Genomic DNA, 20,562 nt, shown 5'->3' with positions numbered 1-20,562 from the left:
CAATAAGCCCCCGGCTCTCGCATAAACTGCTTTGCGGCGTCATTCTATGTTTGTTGAAGGCGGACGACACGGCAATATCTTCCTCTTGACTGAGATCTACACGGTGTGCTAATCAAAATTTAAAAGTTTTGTTTGCGTCTACGACAATTTTGGCAACGACGGGTGCTCGGTGAAGAACAAGAGGATTGATTTCTGGTGGGTCGCGGCGTTTATGTGCGCGGTGGGACGGAGTCGCCAAAAAATTTTATTAATTGCGATTTTGACTTCCGTTCATTCAGGACCCCGGGGTCCCGCCATAAGGTTCATTTACGAAAAAGGTACTACACCATTTGCAGCACTCGCACAGTCAAGGAATTACATTTTTAGCTCCATTATTTCACGACACTGTTATTTCACATTATGGGCCGTTTAAAAATCACGGTAATTGTTACGGAAATAATATGAAAATTACTGCTTTTCTCGTTCATTATAATACTCAATACGAATGTTATGCCTCTGACAGCAATGCCCCACGACCTGTATTACATTCTTTGTGATTTGTTAAGCAGCTTATATGTTTTATTCCTAAAGCATTTAATGCTGCAATGCTAATTCTATTTAAAGAAACCAGACAAGGAATGTGAGTTACACGAGTCCTCCTGCCCTGCTAAATGTGCAGTGGATTACATGAAGTAAAATGCACGCCCTAATTAATGTTATCCCAATTAAGCAAATTCTGATTAGTGCTGTGCTGTGCTGTCTACTCGCAGCCACACGCATAAAAAAAAAATAGGCCACCTGTTTCTCCTGTTGATTGAAAGTTGGATTCTGGAAACAAATGTTCGAAGACTGCATTTTGATGGAACATTTTTTAATCAAAAGTTTAGAATAAAGTTTTCTAAACTTATTATTTTAAACTTTTTTATTCAACATGCCCTTTTATTGAGGCAGGTAAGGAACAATTTATATTATCCCGATTGTGAGGTAGACCTGGATATCCAAATATGACTTAAAACTTTCGTGACTGCAGGAATTCATATTCTTGGTCTTTCGGTAAAGTCACGTAGATTAAAAAAAACACATGTTTTTGCTTTTATTATTCTCAATTTAAAAAAAAAATGTATCTACGTCACTTTACCGAAAGAACCAAGAATATCCAAACATGTTTGTGTACTGCTCTTTGTCTATCCACTGTTGGACGAAGGCCTGCCCATGCCAAGTCAGCCATGGAGGTTATTGACCAGATTTCACGACGCTGGTCGGTGCGGGTTGGTGAATGCAGAACCCAGGACCGGTGCGGATATCAAGTGCCACTGATGCAAGCCATGGCTGGTAAACGAACTCAGGTCCCCAGGTTCGTGGTGCAGTTTGCCAATAATTGTATCACCGCTGGATAGTTATATATTGTGTTGTTGGGGTGTTGGGGTGGTGGGGACAATGGCACAGTGGTGGCGGCGGTGGTTCAGAGTTAACGTCTCAACAATAATGGGGGAGGATAAATCTCACCAAAATTACTTTTCTCCAACCAAATTTTAATTTCCATACGAGTGGAGAAGCATCATCCTGGTGAGCTCCCCATACGTGTTCAGACATCAGTCTCAATTCCAACCTCCATTATGTTTTAAATGGTGGCGAGATTACTGTGATATTATCCCGGCGACTTACGTTTGATTCCTGGCAATGGCTCACCATAAGTGGACGTTCATTTTGATGTCTGAACTGGTACTGGGACACCTTTGTGAGTACATTTTGAAAACCAGAAAAAGCTAACCATTGCATTTGTAAAGAAAGTCTGCTAAACAGACACGTTAGGAACCCATTTGCTGTACTTCCATAGATGTGTCTTTGTGTGTATGTACGAGTGTCTGCGTGTGTCTGCGTGTCTGTGGAGAGTGGTAGTGCAGTGGTTAGCACGCTGCCCTATGACCCAGTCAACCCAAGTTCGATTCCTGCTCACGGCCAACACCTCGGTCGACTCAGCCTTAAACGAGTACCTCGTGCGATGTGTAAATATCACCACTTGGGAGACAAAGGCGGCCGGGAGTGGTGTTGGCCACCCACCCCCTCGTGTGTCGTGCCGACCTTCATTAGGTGCTTGCTAACAGCACTTGCCCCAACAGTCTTTTCAGGCTATATGGGGGATCTCTTTTTAAGGCTATACGAGTGTGGCTGTGTGTGTATTTTCATTTCTATACGTACGAGTTTGGCTGTTGTTATGCCCGTGTCTTTATATTTCTTTGTAGACTCTATGCGAGTATATGTATACGTGTGAATATTTAAGTGCCTTTCCAGACTCTCGCAGGCAAGCTCATATAAAAACAAAAAACAGAGACATATATATATGGAAGTAGGGTTAGTGGTTTGGCAACGTGTCTGCTTAGCAGACTTTGTGTTTTTGTTACAGAATGCTATCACACCCTGGTATCCACTGGGGTGAGCCTTCTCCCCTCTCTGCCACGTACGCACGTGATTGAGTTGTTGCTCTGGAGACTGGGAAGGCCTCTTGATCGATGTTTGATCGCAGGGTTGATGATGGCATTAGTCGTGATTTCTCACTTAACAGAGCGGGCCGTGTGAAGGTGATGAAGCGATTAAGTAACATGGGCTGGCCTACATTCAAAGCCAGCAGTAGCCAACACCTCTATGATCGAGGGGGAATGTGAGCTGCCCTATTTAGTTCCTGAAAAAGGCTCCCAGCACCAGCATCGGAACGTTGGACGTCATGCTGAACAGCACGTGGTACAACCCGAAAGCACACGAGAGAGATGTGAATTATCTTTGGGTCTTTTCGGTAAAGTCATGTAGATAGGTTCAAAGAAAATAACAAAAACAACAGTAGTTTTTTGTTATTTTTGTTATTTTCTTTGAACCTATCTACGTGACTTTACTGAAAGACCCAAAGCATATGAATTCCTGCAGACACGAAAGCTTTAAGTAAAGATTTAGATGTTAATTTGTTATATTATTTTTAAGACATTCACCAACTTGAATATGGATGTTTCAATCGCAATGATTATAAATATAAATTCTAGGTTTCTGTCACTGAGTAATTTTCTAATTTGGGATTTATCACTTTATAACTGCAAGTGCACTCTGCTAACGCCCGACATTAAATTCTGATCCATAAATGGAATGAAACCATCAAATCCACAAAAAACTGGTTTGGTACAAAGTACTTTGACAATGGAGGCTGCCCGGGTCAGTAATAAAGGGAGTACGGCATTCACTCGAAATGGGTGATACAAATTAATCGCGCATTTTTTTGTTTGCGAAAATGATCAGTGCATCAGCGATGACTTACCCTGTGGCACTCCGATGTCTCTGTTTTGCGAGCGCCCCACAGCCAACATTGTTTCCTCCTCAGATATGCACAACGATGGGAAAGATTGCAATATGTCGGAGACCTGTGGTGGGACCTCCTCTCTTGAGGGCCTGCCAGAGTCCAACTCCTCCCTCCCACTGCTACAATGTCTGAGGGTGAGCGGGAGGTCCTGGCCCACTGAGCTGTAGTCCTGTGGCCCCAACGCAGGCCAAGGGGGCAAATCCCCACGAACCGGGTCACCCGACACCATTCTTTCCTGCAACGGTAATGGCGACAGGAAATAGAATTAGCGAATGCCTGCAATACGGTGACAACCGGTCCAGAGTTTGCTTGTACTGAATCAATGCTTCTTCTTGGTTCTTTCGGTAAAGTCACGTAGAAGGGAAGTAATAAAATAATAAAAATAAAACATAATAAAATAAAATAATTCTCACGACGTTTCGGCTACAACGCAAGCAGCCGTCTTCAGGTAGCCGAAACGTCGTGATAATTATTTTATTTTATTATGTTTTATTTTTATTATTTTATTACTTCCCTTCTACGTGACTTTACCGAAAGAACCAAGAAGATGAATCCCTGCAGTCACGAAAGCTTTAAATCGAAATTGAATCAATGCTGCTGAAAGTATGCACTGCCCATAAGGCCATGGCGCCAATGGGCTGTGCATTAAAATAACAAAAAATGTGGAGAGATGGACATATGAAGGAGTCATTGTCTGATTATCTATTTTGATACAATACAGATCAGCGAATTTCCATGTGGTGGGATAAAGTGAAGGTACTCCCACCACCTCGAAGTGTGGAAGAGGAAGCCACAATGCCCTCGAGAGCAGCGGTCCCCAACCTTTTTGGCACCAGGGACCGGTTTCGTGGAAAACAATTTTTTCACGAACCGGGGGGGGGGGGGGGTTCATCAATGGGTCTTTCCCCCTTTTCAAAGCAGCTCTCCAGCGACGTTTTTTACTCATTGTGGCTAGGGGTTAGCAGCTTGTGGGCTTACCAAAACTGTGACTGAGACCAGTGCGCAGTGCGGGAAAGAGGCACGGACGGAAGTGGTAAATAATAAAATAATGGGGGCGGGTTCCACGCGCGGACTCACTGCTCTCCTCCTGCCGTGCGGCCCGGTTCCTAACAGGCCACGGACCGGTACCAGTCCGTGGCCCGGGGGTTGGGGACCCCTGCTCTAGAGGGACTTTCGAGAGATGCCTTTAACGGACGCCTTTCTTTTTGCCTCAAGCGTTGCGAGCAAGCGTCTAAGTGCCTGGGTGCAACGACGTGGTGCTGATGGATCACCAGGAGGAGAGTCGGCAACAAGAACAAGGGCTGGACGGCTGAAGTGGCGAGAGATGGCCGGTGTGGTGTGCGATAAGAGGGTCCCCCCCCAGTTTGATTGAAGGGAAAAGTGTGTAGTGTATAGTGTAGTGTATAGTAGTGTATAGTGTAGTGTATAGTGTAGTGTATAGTACAAGACGGTGGTGAGGCTGGTGCTGTGGTATGGGGCCGAGTGCTGGGGCACTAGAAAGAGGGAGGACCAAGCTATGCCAGTGACAGAGATGAGGATGTTGCAGTGCATGTTGGGATTAACAAGGACAGGGTGAGAAATTACGAAGTCGGAGGAAGGACTCAACGTGGTAGAAATCACAGAGAGGATGGGAGAGAAAAAGCTGATGTGGTTCGGTCATGTTGCGAGACGACAGGAAAATGTGGGTCAGAAGTTGCAAGTGATGCAAGTGGAAGGGAAGAGATCAAGAGGAAGGCAGAAGAGGTGGGGCAATGTGGTGCAATCGGACCATGATGGCACGAGGAGCGGAAAGGGAGATGACGCAGGACAGGGCAGCGTGGAGAATGATGGCAAGGACAGTGGACCCCACCACGAGTGGGAGAAACGCGTGGAAGAAGACGTTGCGAGCAAGTCATTGCAGGCCTGCACTTTTACCTTTAAAAAACAATCTATAATACCAAATTAGAATTGTGCTTTACACACAACGACAAATTCACTACATGAATTCGAGTAGTAATAGTCATCTTCTTGGTTCTTTCGGTAAAGTCACGTAGAATGGAAATAATAAAATAATGAAAATAAAACATAATAAAATAATTCTCACGACGTTTCGGCCACAATGCAAGCAGCCATCCTGAGGTCTGTCGATAAGACTCTGACGGCTGCTTGCGTTGTGGCCGAAACGTCGTGAGAATTATTTTATTATGTTTTTTTATTTTATTATTTCCATTTTACGTGACTTTACTGAAAGAGCCAAGAAGATGAATCCTTGCAGTCACGAAAGCTTCAAATCGAAATAGTAAGTCAGTTTAGGAGTTAATGCAACAGATTATGAAATAAAGGAATAAATGCATAAATTAATTGAATCTTATTTGTTAATCACTTTAATTATTGTATTCAAGTTTAAACCATGTTAATCTTTTAATTGCATTTGGAAAAAAAAGCCTCCAATTACTAAACAAGAAAATGTCATCTTTCCCCTTCATGAATACATTATTATATCTTATGGAAATAGAAATACTTTGGCATAACATCAAGTTGTAAAAGTAACAAGCAGCATTTAAACAGTCTCCCAAACTACTATTGTTGAGATAATTAGAATTGTTCCAATGGTCATGGCCACAATTTATCCTTCATTAAGCGGCTGTCATCAATCAACAGCCATGAGCTGTCCCACTGCTGGATGAAGGTCTTCCAAACTCAGCCCTCATGATCCCAAGATGCAACGACGACTCACAGCTCCTGCGCACGAGATGATCTCCTCGCAACATCTCCGGAGTGAACGCGTACCCCTTTTCTGGCGTGCTCCATCGCTCTGGCTGCCACTGCACCTCTCCGCCCCCGCCCCCCTCTCTATATTTAAGGCACCGTCACAGAAACGACCTCTCTCTTTGTGCCGATATGTGTTCTCTCTCTGTGTGTCCTTGCGATGTCTGTCTGCTTGTATGTCTGTCTATAGTTTTCTAGTTAGATTTTTTGTTGCTATTTATTTTATACCTGACGATTGCTTGTGTTGCAATCGAAACGTCGTAATATGCTAATATTTAACTTATTATTGTATCTTTAGACGTGACTTAACCGACAGAACCAAAGAATAATTCCTGCAGTCACGAAAGCTCCAAAATTAAGATTGCCACTGCACCGTTAAGTCTCGACAATCCCAGCGTGTGCCCCCCCCCCCCCCCTTCAAGCGATGTGACCTGCCCAGGCCCCCCACGCTTTGCTTTTCTCAAGAACCAAATGTCGTGGCTGTAACTCGTGTTCGCTCTCCGATCCACGCGCTCCCCATATTTTCAGTACAATTTCAAGCGTGCGCCTCTCCCGTGATTTTTTTCTACAAACTCTCAGCTCTTGTGAAATGTTTTAAATCCTTTATTTCAAGTTCGCGTGCTTGCTTAGGACCGTGCAAATCTTTCGGTCGTTTTTTAACCCACTTCCCGTGATCCAATCGAGCTGACATTTTGCACACAGACTCGTTGTGCGTGACAATTAATGTTCGTGAAATTTTTTTTCCAAAATTATACACTTTTTAGGACAAAAATATTATATTTAATTACCAATTGCTTAATGGTGCAATGCAATCATCTGACCCATAGGTGGCAGCCATCTCAAGCCAGAGGACGAGAGGACTCTAGCCGCCACGCATATAAAGGATTGAAAAACTTAGTTTTTATGGGTTATACTTATTCTTCATCAATTCTCACGTCAAATCCTTACTTCGTAGCAGGCAACATACACCGATGAAAAAAACTCTTTCTAATGCACAACACAACGTTGATTTTCATTATCAAGCGCATTTTTCAAACACCACTCCCAATTTATTCTAGTTTGACTCATTACTTGATTTCGATTCCAGTCCACTGTCAGTAAATGCCCTCGGTATACATACTCTGACGTGTTTCCAGTTGTGTTCCTCCGAGACAGCTTTCATTGTTTTGGTGAGCTTGTGCATGACTTTTAAGGATAAGGGTTTGAAGTTTGAGGTGCAGCAGTGAGTAGCGGCAGGACATTTTAATAACCTGTGCTCTCCACTTTTACGAATCCTAAGATTCACGATAAGTCTGTCGTCTGCAGCAACTCCTAAATTCTGCAGGTGTTAAAATCTAAAATGTGGGTTTTGGCACAAATATCCACAAAACATTTTTTCCATTTTTCTTGTGGGTTGTCGTGGATTATAGGATTCGCGAATAGCATCCGCAAAATCGGTGTGTATTTTTTAAGTTTCCTTGTACATATATATATAGTACATTATCACAAAGTCGAGGTCAGGCCTTTAACTGGATAGGAAAGATCTGTATTCATAAGGCACGATTGGCAGAACTGATCATTGGCTTATTTGCTTGTCAACTAATGCATTCACGATCGATTCTCACTTACCAGTATGTTCCTTACTTTCAGCACGTCTGAGGCTAAATAACTCTTGTGCGTGTCCAAAATTACTTGCGTTTCCGTTAAAATGTCTGTCATCGTAAACGAATGGAAAGCAGGAAAGAGACAAGTCGTATTTTTTCATTGACAAATAACAACACAGTGTGCTTAGAACATAACGCAGCACAATGGTCTAAAGTATTACTTAGGAGATATGCCAAGTGATTTGACACGTAAAATAATTGATAATGTACAAAAATAATTATTTATTTCTCCAGGAAAGCCTAATGGAATATTCATAATTTTTCAAGAAGCCTCTGTTCCATATGTTGGCCAATTCCTTTTCGCGAGAACATATTGAGAATATTCGCTTTTCAAATGTTCAGAGTTTCAGAATTAAAGGCAACTCGTACAATTCGCAACATTCAATGAACAGAAGTTGCACGTGCACGACACCATCCAACAGTGATGCTCGGTTTCACATGTGCTCATTCGAGCTAATTGAAATCCGTGCTTAGTGAAACACTATTACTTGTTTATACAGCGCAAGGGCGTTATGTAGAAAAGCAGCGAGTTGCTTGACTGACCCCTGAAGGATGGCCTCTTAAGCTGGTTACCGTCCCAGCAAAGCTTCATGAGATCCTCGTATTTTGGGATCCCTGCCACGTTTGCATTCTTTGGTATCTTCATCAGGTCTGGCCTTTGACCCTCAGGGACAAGAAGTAAGATCAAGTCTGATGGTGCATCTGTATTGAAGATGGAAACAGACAGATGGACAGACAGACACAACACAACGTAGATTTGTATCGTAGGATGATAGCAGACACAATACTACTTAAACATTATAACTTAGGATGCTAATAGACAGACAGACACAACACAACGTAGATTTGTATCGTAGGATGATAGCAGACACAATACTACTTAAACATTATAACTTAGGATGCTAATAGACAGACAGACACAACACAACGTAGATTTGTATCGTAGGATGATAGCAGACACAATACTACTTAAACATTATAACTTAGGATGCTAATAGACAGACAGACACAACACAACGTAGATTTGTATCGTAGGATGATAGCAGACACAATACTACTTAAACATTATAACTTAGGATACTAATAGACAGACAGACACAACACAACGTAGATTTGTATCGTAGGATGATAGCAGACACAATACTACTTAAACATCATAACTTAGGATGCTAATAGACAGACAGACACAACACAACGTAGATTTGTATCGTAGGATGATAGCAGACACAATACTACTTAAACATATAACTTAGGATGCTAATAGACAGACAGACACAACACAACGTAGATTTGTATCGTAGGATGATAGCAGACACAATACTACTTAAACATTATAACTTAGGATGCTAATAGACAGACAGACACAACACAGCGTATTATATCACATGATGCTAATAGGTGGCCAGACAGATTCGACAGAAAACCGTAAAAATACTGGACAGCAAGGCAGGCAGAAAATGGGATGCAAAGGAAAACGAAATGAGAGAAACCAAAACATAAAAAGGATAACCGAGACGAGAGACCATGGCAGAAGAGAATTAGATAAGAATTAAATGCAGACAAATATTGTTGAAAAACAGTAATGAAGAGAGAGAATGTAAGAAACAAGAGCAAACTGAATTAAGCCAGCACCTTAAAATTTGTTTTTAAAAACATAAAAAATATTGTAGGATATGCGTGCGAGTGGTTTTCTTACATTCATAGGGCACCTCTCGTGTAAGCACAGCCCAGATGAGTATCGCATAGCTGTTGGACACACACAGTATTATAATGGGGCTTCTGTCATCCCATATATCCAAGAAACAGAATTCAAAATTAAAAGAGTACTTTGAACAAATTTGCTGTGTGTAGCAGACAAAAAATGCTTCACCCTTTGTTAAACGGAGTAATACAAAAAGAAGATTGTTACGCACAAAGTCATTGCAAGAATATCGCACGACTGAACCTCGCATCTAAGCTCCTTAGATATCTGGTTGAGCAAGTTCCTAGCCTCTGACCTGTAGACATCAAAGGCTGTGTTGGGATGGTGATTGATGTTTCTGAGCGACTCAGGGGGCATGTACTCCTGTGTCCCCAACACGTTCATATCACTCCGATGGGAGGCCTCAGTCTTCCTGAACTTGGATAAACCAAAGTCAGCGACCTGCAGACAGCAGAGTTTGACCCCACTGCGGTCACTTGAGCAGACGATGACGATTACACATGTGATCATTCACCCTTCACACTCCCCTGCCCCACTCCCCAAAATAGGCAAAATTACGCATCACGTTTAGATTCAAGAAAAACAGCCCGTATTTTTTTTTGTCTTATTTTTTTACAATCATGTTTGCATTGTTTCCACCGTTTTCCAACCTCGCAGTATGCAACTTTATTTGCTGCATTAGCCTAAAAGTATAATTGTTGGGTAGTTATCATACAACTTGCAAAATTCACACGTAACTGAATTTTACATGCGTAGTTTTGACGTGCGTATCGTGAGCGTAGAGAATCGATAAAAAACTATTTAGATCTGCATCTCTAATGAAGACGACGACGACAGTCATGATTGATGGGCGATGACGATGATGGTGACGACAAGCGCGAGGGACTTGAGGAGGTGCCGATATCTTCTTGGTTCTTTCGGTAAGGTCACGTAGAAGGGAAGAAGGGAAGTAATAAAATAATAATAAAATAATTCTCACGACGTTCCTACGCATTTCCAATAAATATGCTAAATTCCTCTTGATATGCAAATTCTTTTGTCAAGGCGCTCTTCTTCCCCCCTCCAACCCAGCTTAAATATACGCTCCAAGCTTGGTGGTGTTTCATTCTTCACCTGAGGACGGCCGCTCGCGTTGTGGCCAAAACGTCGTGAGAATTATTTTATTATGTTTTATTTTTATTATTTTATTACTTCCCTCCTACGTGACTTTACCGAAAGAACCAAGAAGATGAATCCCTGCAGTCACAAAAGCTTTAAATCGAAATTTAGGTGCCGATAACCACTACGAAGGAGCCGCTTGAAGGAGAGCGCGTGTGAACCTTGGCGTGCAAGTCCTCATCGAGCAGCACGTTCTGAGGCTTCAGGTCCAGGTGCAGCAGCTGGGGCTCCAGGCTGTGCAGGAAGTTCATGGCGAGCGCCACTTCGTGCAGGAGCCGGAAGCGGAGCGACCAGGGCGGCTCCAGGCGCTCCAGCAGCCCGGCGATGGAGCCGTGCGGCATGAACTCCATCACGACGCCCAAGTTGTGCTCGTCGCGAAAGGTCCCGCGCACGGGCAACACAAATTGGAATTGTGCGCGCCACATTTTCTTCGCCTCATCCATAAGCTTCTCTCGGGCACTGAAACAGGATTTTAAAGAAAACGCGTTATTTACTGTGCATTAAATTTCGATTTAAAGCTTTCGTGACTGCAGGGATTCATCTTCTTGGTTCTTTCGGTAAAGTCACGTAGAATGGAAATAATAAAATTATTTTATTATGCTTTATTTTTATTATTTTATTATTTCCATTCTACGTGACTTTACCGAAAGAACCAAGAAGATTACTGCGCATTGTTCGACATTTAATTGGGGGGGGGGGGGGAGCGCAGGTGGGCGGGCGTGCGGAGAGTGATTGTCTGGATACAAATAGAAATAGATCATATGAAAATACACTGGATAAAAAGTATTCATTGTTTAACACCGCAAAATCTGTCACCTGTTTTTTTGTCGCTTATTCAAGCAATCGGTTTACTTGCCGACATGGTTGTGGTCATGTGTGCACCGAGTCATGGACCCCCCCAACGAGTGAAGATCGATTAATAATAATACAATCAGCACGTGTCAGATGTTTTTCTGCAAGTGTGGTTAATACGCAATGCTGATGGATAATATAACCCACCCAGGGATAGAAGCGAGTTAACTGCACTACCTACTATTGATGTTTTCAAAATGTTTATCCATCATCCAGCTATTAACGCGAGAACCAAAAATAGTACGAGGATGAGTCGCTGCATACATTGCAGGTTTCCTGTGTTGCAGTGGGAATGCGGGACAAAATAGGTGGCTGCAATGCCGGCACAGGAAATGAGAACGGGCAGCAAACAGGTAAATAATACTCCCCGTATATTTTCGTGATCGTGCTGTATACTCGAAAGTTGACCGTAGTGAGCACTATACAATGCATCAATGCAGGCATTGAAACAAGTTTTCCGTCAAGGCAGGTCAGGTAATGCCCTCACAAAAAAACACAGTGTTTGCAATTTGGAAAGGAGATTTTAAAAAACACTCAAATATTTTCAGGGTTTTAGTTGCCAATGTATTACTTGAAGTGCTTAGGTAATAAGTAAAATAACAAAACGTCTCCCAATTAACTCAGTCTTTCACAGATTTTCTCGAACTAAGTTATTTAAAAAGGTTACGATTGGTTCATTGTCATTACCTATGATGGCACTGATCAACTGAGAACTACAAAATATAGAAATATTATAAAATCAAATTAATATGCCTAAATATATAATATTTTTTTGTTCAATAGCTGCCTTATTATAAGGAAGTTATTGTTAAGTAAAATGCAAAATAAAACAATGAGTTAACTGATCTAATTGCAATTCCCCATGCCTTGTCGGTTAAAGGGCAGGTCGGAGAAAGGCCAGTGCAGATGTTAGCCATGGCCAGAAATGTAACTGTGGATGCCTGGTTCATAGCGCATTGTCCAAATACCACTGTGCCAATGCTCCGCTCTCTCGTCATGCTAAAGCTAGACTTAAACGCTAAATTACTTTCAATGCATCTAAAGTGAGAGCTCACGCTCATGGGCAGGGGGTCGGCAAACGAGACATTTTTTCCTGAATTCGGTAAAAAAAAAACACACATCAATGTGTCTTCTTGGTTCTTTCGGTAAAGTCACGTAGAAGGGAAATAAAAAAATAAAAAAATAAAACATAATAAAAAAATTCTCACGACGTTTCGGCCACAACGCAAGCAGCCGTCTGTTTTATTTTTATTACTTTATTATTTCCCTTCTACGTGACTTTACCGAAAGAACCGAGACGATGAATCCCTGCAGTCACGAAAGCTTTAAATCGAAAATTGACATCAATGTGTCTCAAGAGCTGCAATGTGAAAACGAGACGTGGTCCCTTAATAAACGACGTCACGAAGCAGCATTCCTTAAATAGTCGCGTGTGGCTCCTCAGCCACACGCTGCTGACCCCTGCACGTGAGTAACGACTAAAACTGAAAGGGGGGTCAATGCAAGCGCACTGTCAATAGTTCTTACAAATGAGGAATGTGAAGTGTTGTAAGAGGGGGCATGCGGCGCTCTATAGTAAATGGAAACTTTGATGGTTTTCTAGCAAATCGTCTGCTAGTGTGTGCTCAGCGATGACACCTACAGGGCAATAGTGTGCCATCAAGGCAGGGGTGGAAAGGTCAAATTGAATAAAATGCATAAACAGATTGCACTTACTTATCTTCATATACATACGTGTACCATCACGTATATAATTCAAACAATGTACACTTACACAGGTTTAATTACACGTAATACAGTAATGTATCATCTAATACACAGTTGTGAGTGCTTTAAAATGTAATGACTTTCAAGGAGGGATAAAAAGGTGAAACCTTGGCTGCCTGAGCCGCACTCCAGCCAAGCTTGCTGAGCGTGACGCAGGGCACGGGTCATTTGTGCCATGGGTAAACAAGGTATGACACATGCGCATACGTGCACCACATACCCACGTAACATTAAAGATTTGCACGGAAAAATTCCAAATCCGCAATGGTCCAACGCGAGGTACACTTGCAAGCAAAGGCAATTAGCCGAAATTAGCCGGTGACAAACCGCTTGTCAAAGCACTCTTCCCCCTCCAACCCAGCTTAAATATACGCTGCCAAGCCTGGTGGTGTTTCATTCAGACGCTTGCTTTCCGACAGACCTGTTCTTCACCTGAGGACGTCTGTTTGCGTTGTGGCCGAAACGTCGTGAGAATTATTTTATTATGTTTTATTTTTATTATTTTATTATTTTCCTTCAACGTGACTTTACCGAAAGAACCAAGAAGAAGATGACCAACCTGTCGCTGGATTGGTTGGGCAGCAGGCACTTGATCGCCACGTCGATGGTCCAGATTTTGTGCCTGGCCTTGTAGACAATTCCAAAGCCTCCAGAGCCAATTTTAATCTTGTTCTCCAGGTCCTCCCACCTGACCCTGCAGAGGTCACTGCTTAACGACGCACTCGATACCGCCATGCCGCCAGGGTCAGCCTCTCGCTGATACCGCGGCGCTCTGCTGGAAGAGAGAAGTTTCCGCTGCTGTGACACGTGCGTGCGCGTCCTAACTCACAAGCGAATGCTCAACACGAGGCATGCAACGATGCATGTTAAAATAGATTCTTGTGCTCATGATACGTGCGTCAAACTGTGCATGAAAATATTATATAACATTCACCTGATGACGATTGCTTGTGTTGTGATTGAAACGTCATGACACTTATTATTGTTATTATTATTTTTACTTTTTATATCTACGTGGCTTTACCGAAAGACCCAAAGAATATGAATTCCTGCAGTCACGAAAGCTTTAAGTCAACATGTATCATTTAGAAGCTACATTTCGCCCAAAGCAGTGAATGAGCCTGCACAAACAGGACAGAACAAAACTAAAAGCAATGCAAACAAGATGGTTAAAATGAGACCAAAGAAATACGTTTTTTCAAGCTCATGACAGTCCTGACTTTTGTCAAATCGTTGGGTTGGGGTAAATGATTACACAAGAGAAGAAAACCTGTAAACACCACCATCATATAAACTTTGTTCTTCCTCTTGACTTAAAGCTTTCGTGACTGCAGGAAATCATATTTTTGGGTCTTTCGGTAAAGTCACGTATATAGGTTCGAAGAAAATAACAAAAAACTACGACGTTTCGTTCACAACACAAGCGACCGTCATCCTGATGATGTTATTTTCTTTGAACGATCACATGACTTTACCGAAAGAGCCAAAGAATACTATTTGTTCTGCCTATTTTGGCTCTCATTTATCTCCACGTCCAGCCAAGTTATAGAGCACAATACTGTATTGCCAAAGCATGACTAACATCCTTTTGAAGAACTCAAGATGGTGGGGTGGTCTGGGCCTGAATATATTTCATAAACTAGTGCATAGGCAAAAGGAAGTGTGCACTCTACAATGTCTATGTAGAGTTACACATACTAGCAAAAACTAACCGAACGAAAACGTTCAACACTTTCACAAAAAGACACTTCCTCCCTTATCTATCTGCCCATGTTCGACTAAAGCAACATGCTCCAGGGCTCATGAATTACTGCCGACAGAATTGAATGCAGTTATTCCATTGCTATTTATAAAACTGGGCACGGCACCAGTCTATGTAAACCACAGTTACGTGCGTTATTTTAAAGCTTTGTAACTTCTCCGTGTTAGCGTCACACATCAAAGTTCTTTCGGGCAAGTCGAAGTAAACCCCGTGAATTGTTGTAGCCAGGCAGTACTCTACTGAATTGCCATCAACAAGCAATGTTGTTGTTTTTCATGGAGCTCTTTGTCAATCCATTGCCCGATAAAGGCCTCTCTCTCCATGCCATGCTGCTCATGTGGGTTGTCTGACCGTACTTCACCACGCTGGAGGTCGGTATACGGGATGCCCAGAACCTGTCGAAATAACACTCGCCACTGAAAGTAGACATGGCCTGGAATAAAACTCAGATCAATGAGAATGATTACAGTATTATTAATCTCTGACAAATACTTTATGTTTTACTCTGTTGTGATTCAGCTTAAGTCTCAGAGCTGCTGAAAATGTGACAAGTTGATGTATATATTGCCACCACTCTGGCACGAAAAGTTTTGAATGTGCTCTGCAATGAGACGAGTCAGAACAACACACCGTAATTAATGACGACCCAATTTATTTGTAAGAACTAAAGAGTTTGTTGTAACGCGTCTCATTTGCAAAAAATACATTCAAGAAATAAAGTACATGGAACTTCATTAATACTGTATAGGTTGCAGAAAGATAAATCTAAAACATTAACAGAAAAAAAAAATCAGAACAAAATAGATTGCATTGAACCTGGTCAAGTCGAAATACTGGATATTTCAATTGTCCATTGGACTTTGATTTACGACTTGTAGTGATTCATGCAAGGCTATATTCCCCTCGCATTAGAGGTTATAGTCTAAACGTTGCCATTCAGTTTCACGATTCGCGTGTTAAGCCACTACGATGATCTTTCATTTGTGGCCAGGTCGCTTCTGAAAACGATGCTTAATAGCTCAGCGAGCTATTTTTGGTGATTTATTTACCATTCCTATACGTTTCACTCCTATCGTCATTTGTGTAACTCTTTATTGATGTTACGTTCTTGCCCATACCCGACTGGGCATCTGTGAATAAGCGCTTCATAGCTCATCGGATTTCTCCTGCAGCAATAAATATTCTGATTCTGTGTCACGTCACCACGCTCGGAGCTGTGGAATCCAGGTGACGACTGACGTCATCACGCACATGTGCGCGGTGACGTTGCACGCACGCCTGGCACGCAGCCAGCAAAACTTTTTCTTATTCTTCTAATCTATAGCTGCTGTAGTATGAACAATATGGCAAGGGCCACCCTGTATTGTTGCAGAATTGATAAAAACAGGTCTCAAACAAACAACAGTCTTAAGGGAAAAGTTAGTACGTTTAAATGCAACCCACATTGGACATGCTTTTGCATATGACGAATATACTGTGCAGTATAGCAGCATTCAGTAGTGCTGGCATAGCAGTTAATACTGGTAGAAACCTCCTGGTTACACCAGCCCACAGGGGATTATTGTGTCCGTCGTGCAGGGAGGGGCTGGGTGGGGAGGGTGGGGCTGGGTGGGGAGGGTGGGGAGGGGCTGGGTGGGGAGGGTGGGACTGGGTGGGGGGTGGGAGGGGTGGGGCTGGGTGGGGAGGGGCTGGGTGGGGAGGGTGGGGCTGGGTGGGGAGGGTGGGGCTGGGTGGGGAGGGTGGGGAGGGGCTGGGTGGGGAGGGTGGGACTGGGTGGGGGGTGGGAGGGGTGGGGCTGGGTGGGGAGGGGCTGGGTGGGGCTGGGTGGTGAGGATGGGGCTGGGTGGGGAGGGGCTGGTCACCCCGTGGTGCCCTTATAAAACTCAACGTTTAACCTACTCACGCCGGCTTGTGCCCGCCCTCACAATCGGGCATATTTGCGGAATACACCACGCCGCCGTTGACCCTGCAGGCCATTGACCGAGCAATCCAACGTTCCTACACCAGCTCCCTCCGCAGGACAATGTGTTCTTCTTTTACGTGGCATTGAAGCGAATGGCTCTGTATTTGTCCGCATGAGGTGCATTGTACAATCTTGAACGTGATATTTGAATGTGTTTGCTCGCTTAGCAACAAACATTTGAGTCGCTACTATGCAAAGTTCATGTCCGCTTTGGAGTAGAAAAAAAACCTCGGGTACATCACTTGTAGCATTGACAAACTAGGATTACACTCGTGAGCATTGCTATACTTAATGCGCCTAAACAAAATACACGATTTAAAAGCCTGCAAATATGAGAACGTGTACACGTACAAAGAGGGGGACCTTTGAACCCTCATTTAAAAAAAATAAACTGAAACCAAACGCTAGCCAAAACATTTCATCAACATCGATTTACCGCCCTATAAGTCATGCTCTTTCCACCGCTAGCTTACGCTACCAAACGTGTAAAAAAAACAATGGGGCGGATTTAAATACGTGGAAAGTTAATTGGCAACGCCAAAACACAATGGGAATGTGTACGGACTGCCGACGTTTAAAGTAAAATAAACTAAACAAGCCACAATAACCCCAAGAAGCAGCATTCTGCGCCGTCGTCATCATTCAAGCGGCTTGCATTTAAACAGGAAGATGGGTCACGATGCGAGACCCCGTGGCCCTTTCGTCAACCCACCGCTGAATGAAAAGGAAGCCCCCTCCCCCTGTACCTCCCCTACCACTACCTCCCCTGTACCCCCCCCACCCTGTACCCCCCCTGTACCCCCCTCCCCCCCCTGTACCACCCCCCCATACCCCCCCCCCGTACCACCCCCCCCCCTGTACACCCCTCCCCCTCTGTACCACCCGCCCACTGTACCCCCCCCCCCCCCTGTACCACCACCCCCCCCCCTTGTACCACCCCCCTCCCCTGTACACCCCTCCCCGCCTGTACCACCCCCCCCCTGTACCACCCCCCTCCCCTGTACACCCCTCCCCGCCTGTACCACCCCCCCCCCTGTACCACCACCCCCCCCCCTTGTACCACCCACCTCCCCTGTACACCCCTCCCCGCCTGTACCACCCCCCCCCCCCCCTGTACCACCCCCCCCCCTGTACACCCCTCCCCGCCTGTACCACCCCCCCCCCCGTACCAGTACCACCCTCCCCCCTGTACACCCCTCCCCCCCCTGTACCACCCCCCCCCTGTACACCTCCCCATGCCAACGGCTGTGATACACTCGCCGTTCCTATGGCCGGGGGGCCTGGCTGGACAACCCGGGGTGATGGTGGTGGTGATGGTGGTTGTTGTTTTCGCTGCGCTGGTGCCGCTGCAGTTTCACGGTACGGTAACAACGATGGCTCTGGCTATGATGATGATGATTGTTGTTGTTGTTGAAGGGCAGCGTTGTGCCCTCGCTGCGGACCCACTGCTAGACAGTAGCCCACCCCGAGAGAGAAGCGAGTTTGGTGACACTGCGTCGGCACAGCCGACACAACACGCAGCGCTCTGTTCCTATCAACAACCACGTGCTTTTGCTAAACGAAAATTCGTATCACGCACACACACACACAGCGTGCGTACGGCATGTGCGTGTGTGCGACAAAAAGGGGCATTGCCCGAAACGTCGCCTAATAATTCATCACACGGTCGAGTCGTTTTTTTTCACGCGTTCGCTACCGATTTTAAGCGTCGTTAAATTTAAAATAAAAACTCGTACAGTACGAACAAATATGAATCCCTGCAGTCACGAAAGCTTTACTGTACATCAAAATTTAGCACGAACAAAGTTGAGCCCTCGAAACGGGTCTGTCCAGTGCAACCCGTGCATCGCTCACCCTTGACTCGTGGGAGACTCGCCGGCAAATGGAGCCCCGTCGAGTTGCCGCCGTTCGAAGGACCCGCTTGGATGACAATAGTAAAAAATAAAATTATAACAATAAAACAAAGTTGGGGGGGTTAAAAAGACGAAAACGTTGCTTCGCTTACCGGTCTCGTTGACACCACGTCGCTTACTGGAAACGCGTGCGCGCTGTGGCCCCGCCCCTCTTCCGCAGTCGATGACGCGTCCCCTGGGCTCAGCCAATCGGAAGGGCGCAACGCGGCCCACTCACTCCGACCACGTGGCGTGACGCAACGGGGGTAAATCCCAGCAGCCTTAAAGGGACCCCCGCCGGATTGTCACAGTTAGCAACCCCCTCCCTTAACTCGATCTTAAAGGCACCCGTTACGTTCGTGTCAACCTGTATTGGTCACTCCGTGCACTTAGAAATTTAAACGTTCATCCTGCAAAGTCTCAATCACAAGGGAGAAACACAAAATAGACATATTCTTGGATCTTTCGGTAAAGTCACGTAGAAGGGAAATAATAAAATAATGCAAATTAAACAATACAATTCTCACGACGTTTCGGCCACAACACAAGCAGCCGTCCTCAGGTGAAGAACAGAGTTGTCGGAAAGACAGCGTCCTAATGAACATTGCTAAGCTTGGCAGCGTGTTTTAAAATAGACACTTGTTTTTTTGCCCGTATTGAAACAACTTTACGCCGTATGAACCTGAAAACTCAATTTCCATCTACAAGAATGCATCGCTGTCAACCCATTCGGTTTACCCGTATTCTTGTACAGAGAAATTGAGTTTTCGGGTCCATACGGCATACAGCCGTTTCAATACGTCCAAACAAATGAATGTTTTGCCTATTTAATCGTGTTTCTTCCTTGTGATGATCATGGACCTTTGTAGGATGAACGTTGAAATGTTTAAGGCCACGGTATGACCAATAGTGTCTGACTTGATCTGTAATAAGGTAGGGAGGGCACTGATAAGGGGTTGACAGGTATGCAGTTACTAGTCGAGATGGGGGTCTCTCGCAATCGAATTTCTCGAGTGGAATCTCCACTTCTCTCGCGCGGTGTGATGGTGGCTGCCCTGTGGTAGGGCTGTCCAGGAGCTAAATACCCACGTTGAGAGTGGTCGCGGATAGCCGTCTGTGACGAGAGGGCGTTGGGGAGAGAGTTTGTGTAGTAGTAGGCTATCGGGACCAATATTAGTCTTAATACAGGTTTTAATGCATGGGTTAGATCGCGTTATTTTAAATGTGTCGTTAAACCCGCCACCAATAGACACAGCCAACAGCAATTTTGTGGGTTTGCTCTCCAACACACGAACGGTGTGCTGAAGTGGTAACCAAATTGGCACGTTCTATTTCGATTTAAAGCTTTCGTGGCCGAAACGTCGTGAGAATTTTATGTTATGTTTTATTTTTTATTTCCCTTCTACGTGACTTTACCGAAAGAACCAAGAATATTGGCACGTTCTGTTTACATGACAAACTTTACGATTTGGCTGTGTTTGGTGAATTAACGACGCATTTATATTTACGCTATCTAACGCATACAACCTTTAAGAGTTAATGAAGTTTTGCAATTAACTCCTCCGTTAAGGTGACTTCCAATCTCGATTTGATGAAGCTAGTTGTAATTACTGGCGTAGCGTCGTACTCAAATTGTAAATGTTGTGGCTTGGCTCTCCAACACACCGGTGTGCTGTACTAGTGACGAATTGGCTACGTTATGTTTACGTGACAACCCTTACTTAGTTGGCTGTGTCGGGTGGTGGCGGGTTTA

General features: G+C 44.3%; 1 protein-coding gene across 5 annotated transcripts in view; it reads right to left on the bottom strand.

Moving 5' to 3' along the window:
* LOC133340453 (receptor-interacting serine/threonine-protein kinase 3-like) overlaps positions 1 to 19,064 on the bottom strand; it is a 33,632-nt gene extending 14,568 nt beyond the window's left edge. Inside the window, exons 1-9 of one of the 5 annotated variants that reach the window (XM_061548710.1) lie at positions 18,923 to 19,064; positions 18,772 to 18,837; positions 13,752 to 13,967; positions 10,735 to 11,032; positions 9,711 to 9,856; positions 9,410 to 9,459; positions 8,257 to 8,415; positions 7,679 to 7,761; positions 3,281 to 3,557 (exon numbers count right to left, since the gene is read on the bottom strand). In XM_061548710.1, the coding sequence (XP_061404694.1) occupies positions 3,281 to 3,557; positions 7,679 to 7,761; positions 8,257 to 8,415; positions 9,410 to 9,459; positions 9,711 to 9,856; positions 10,735 to 11,032; positions 13,752 to 13,927 (1,189 nt within the window). In that variant the 5' untranslated portion in view covers positions 13,928 to 13,967; positions 18,772 to 18,837; positions 18,923 to 19,064. Of the gene's footprint in view, positions 1 to 3,280; positions 3,558 to 7,678; positions 7,762 to 8,256; positions 8,416 to 9,409; positions 9,460 to 9,710; positions 9,857 to 10,734; positions 11,033 to 13,751; positions 13,968 to 18,771 lie in introns of all 5 variants that reach the window. The other 4 variants (XM_061548711.1, XM_061548712.1, XM_061548713.1 and 1 more) reach the window with 4 other exon arrangements.
* Positions 19,065 to 20,562: the final 1,498 nt, after the last annotated feature.

The sequence above is a fragment of the Lethenteron reissneri genome, chromosome 9 (genome assembly GCF_015708825.2).
Source record: "Lethenteron reissneri isolate LAM-NWPU_2019-01 chromosome 9, ASM1570882v1, whole genome shotgun sequence".
NCBI lineage: Eukaryota > Metazoa > Chordata > Hyperoartia > Petromyzontiformes > Petromyzontidae > Lethenteron > Lethenteron reissneri.
Note: the sequence above shows the minus strand (reverse complement) of the source record. Positions and strands in the feature narration are given on the sequence as shown.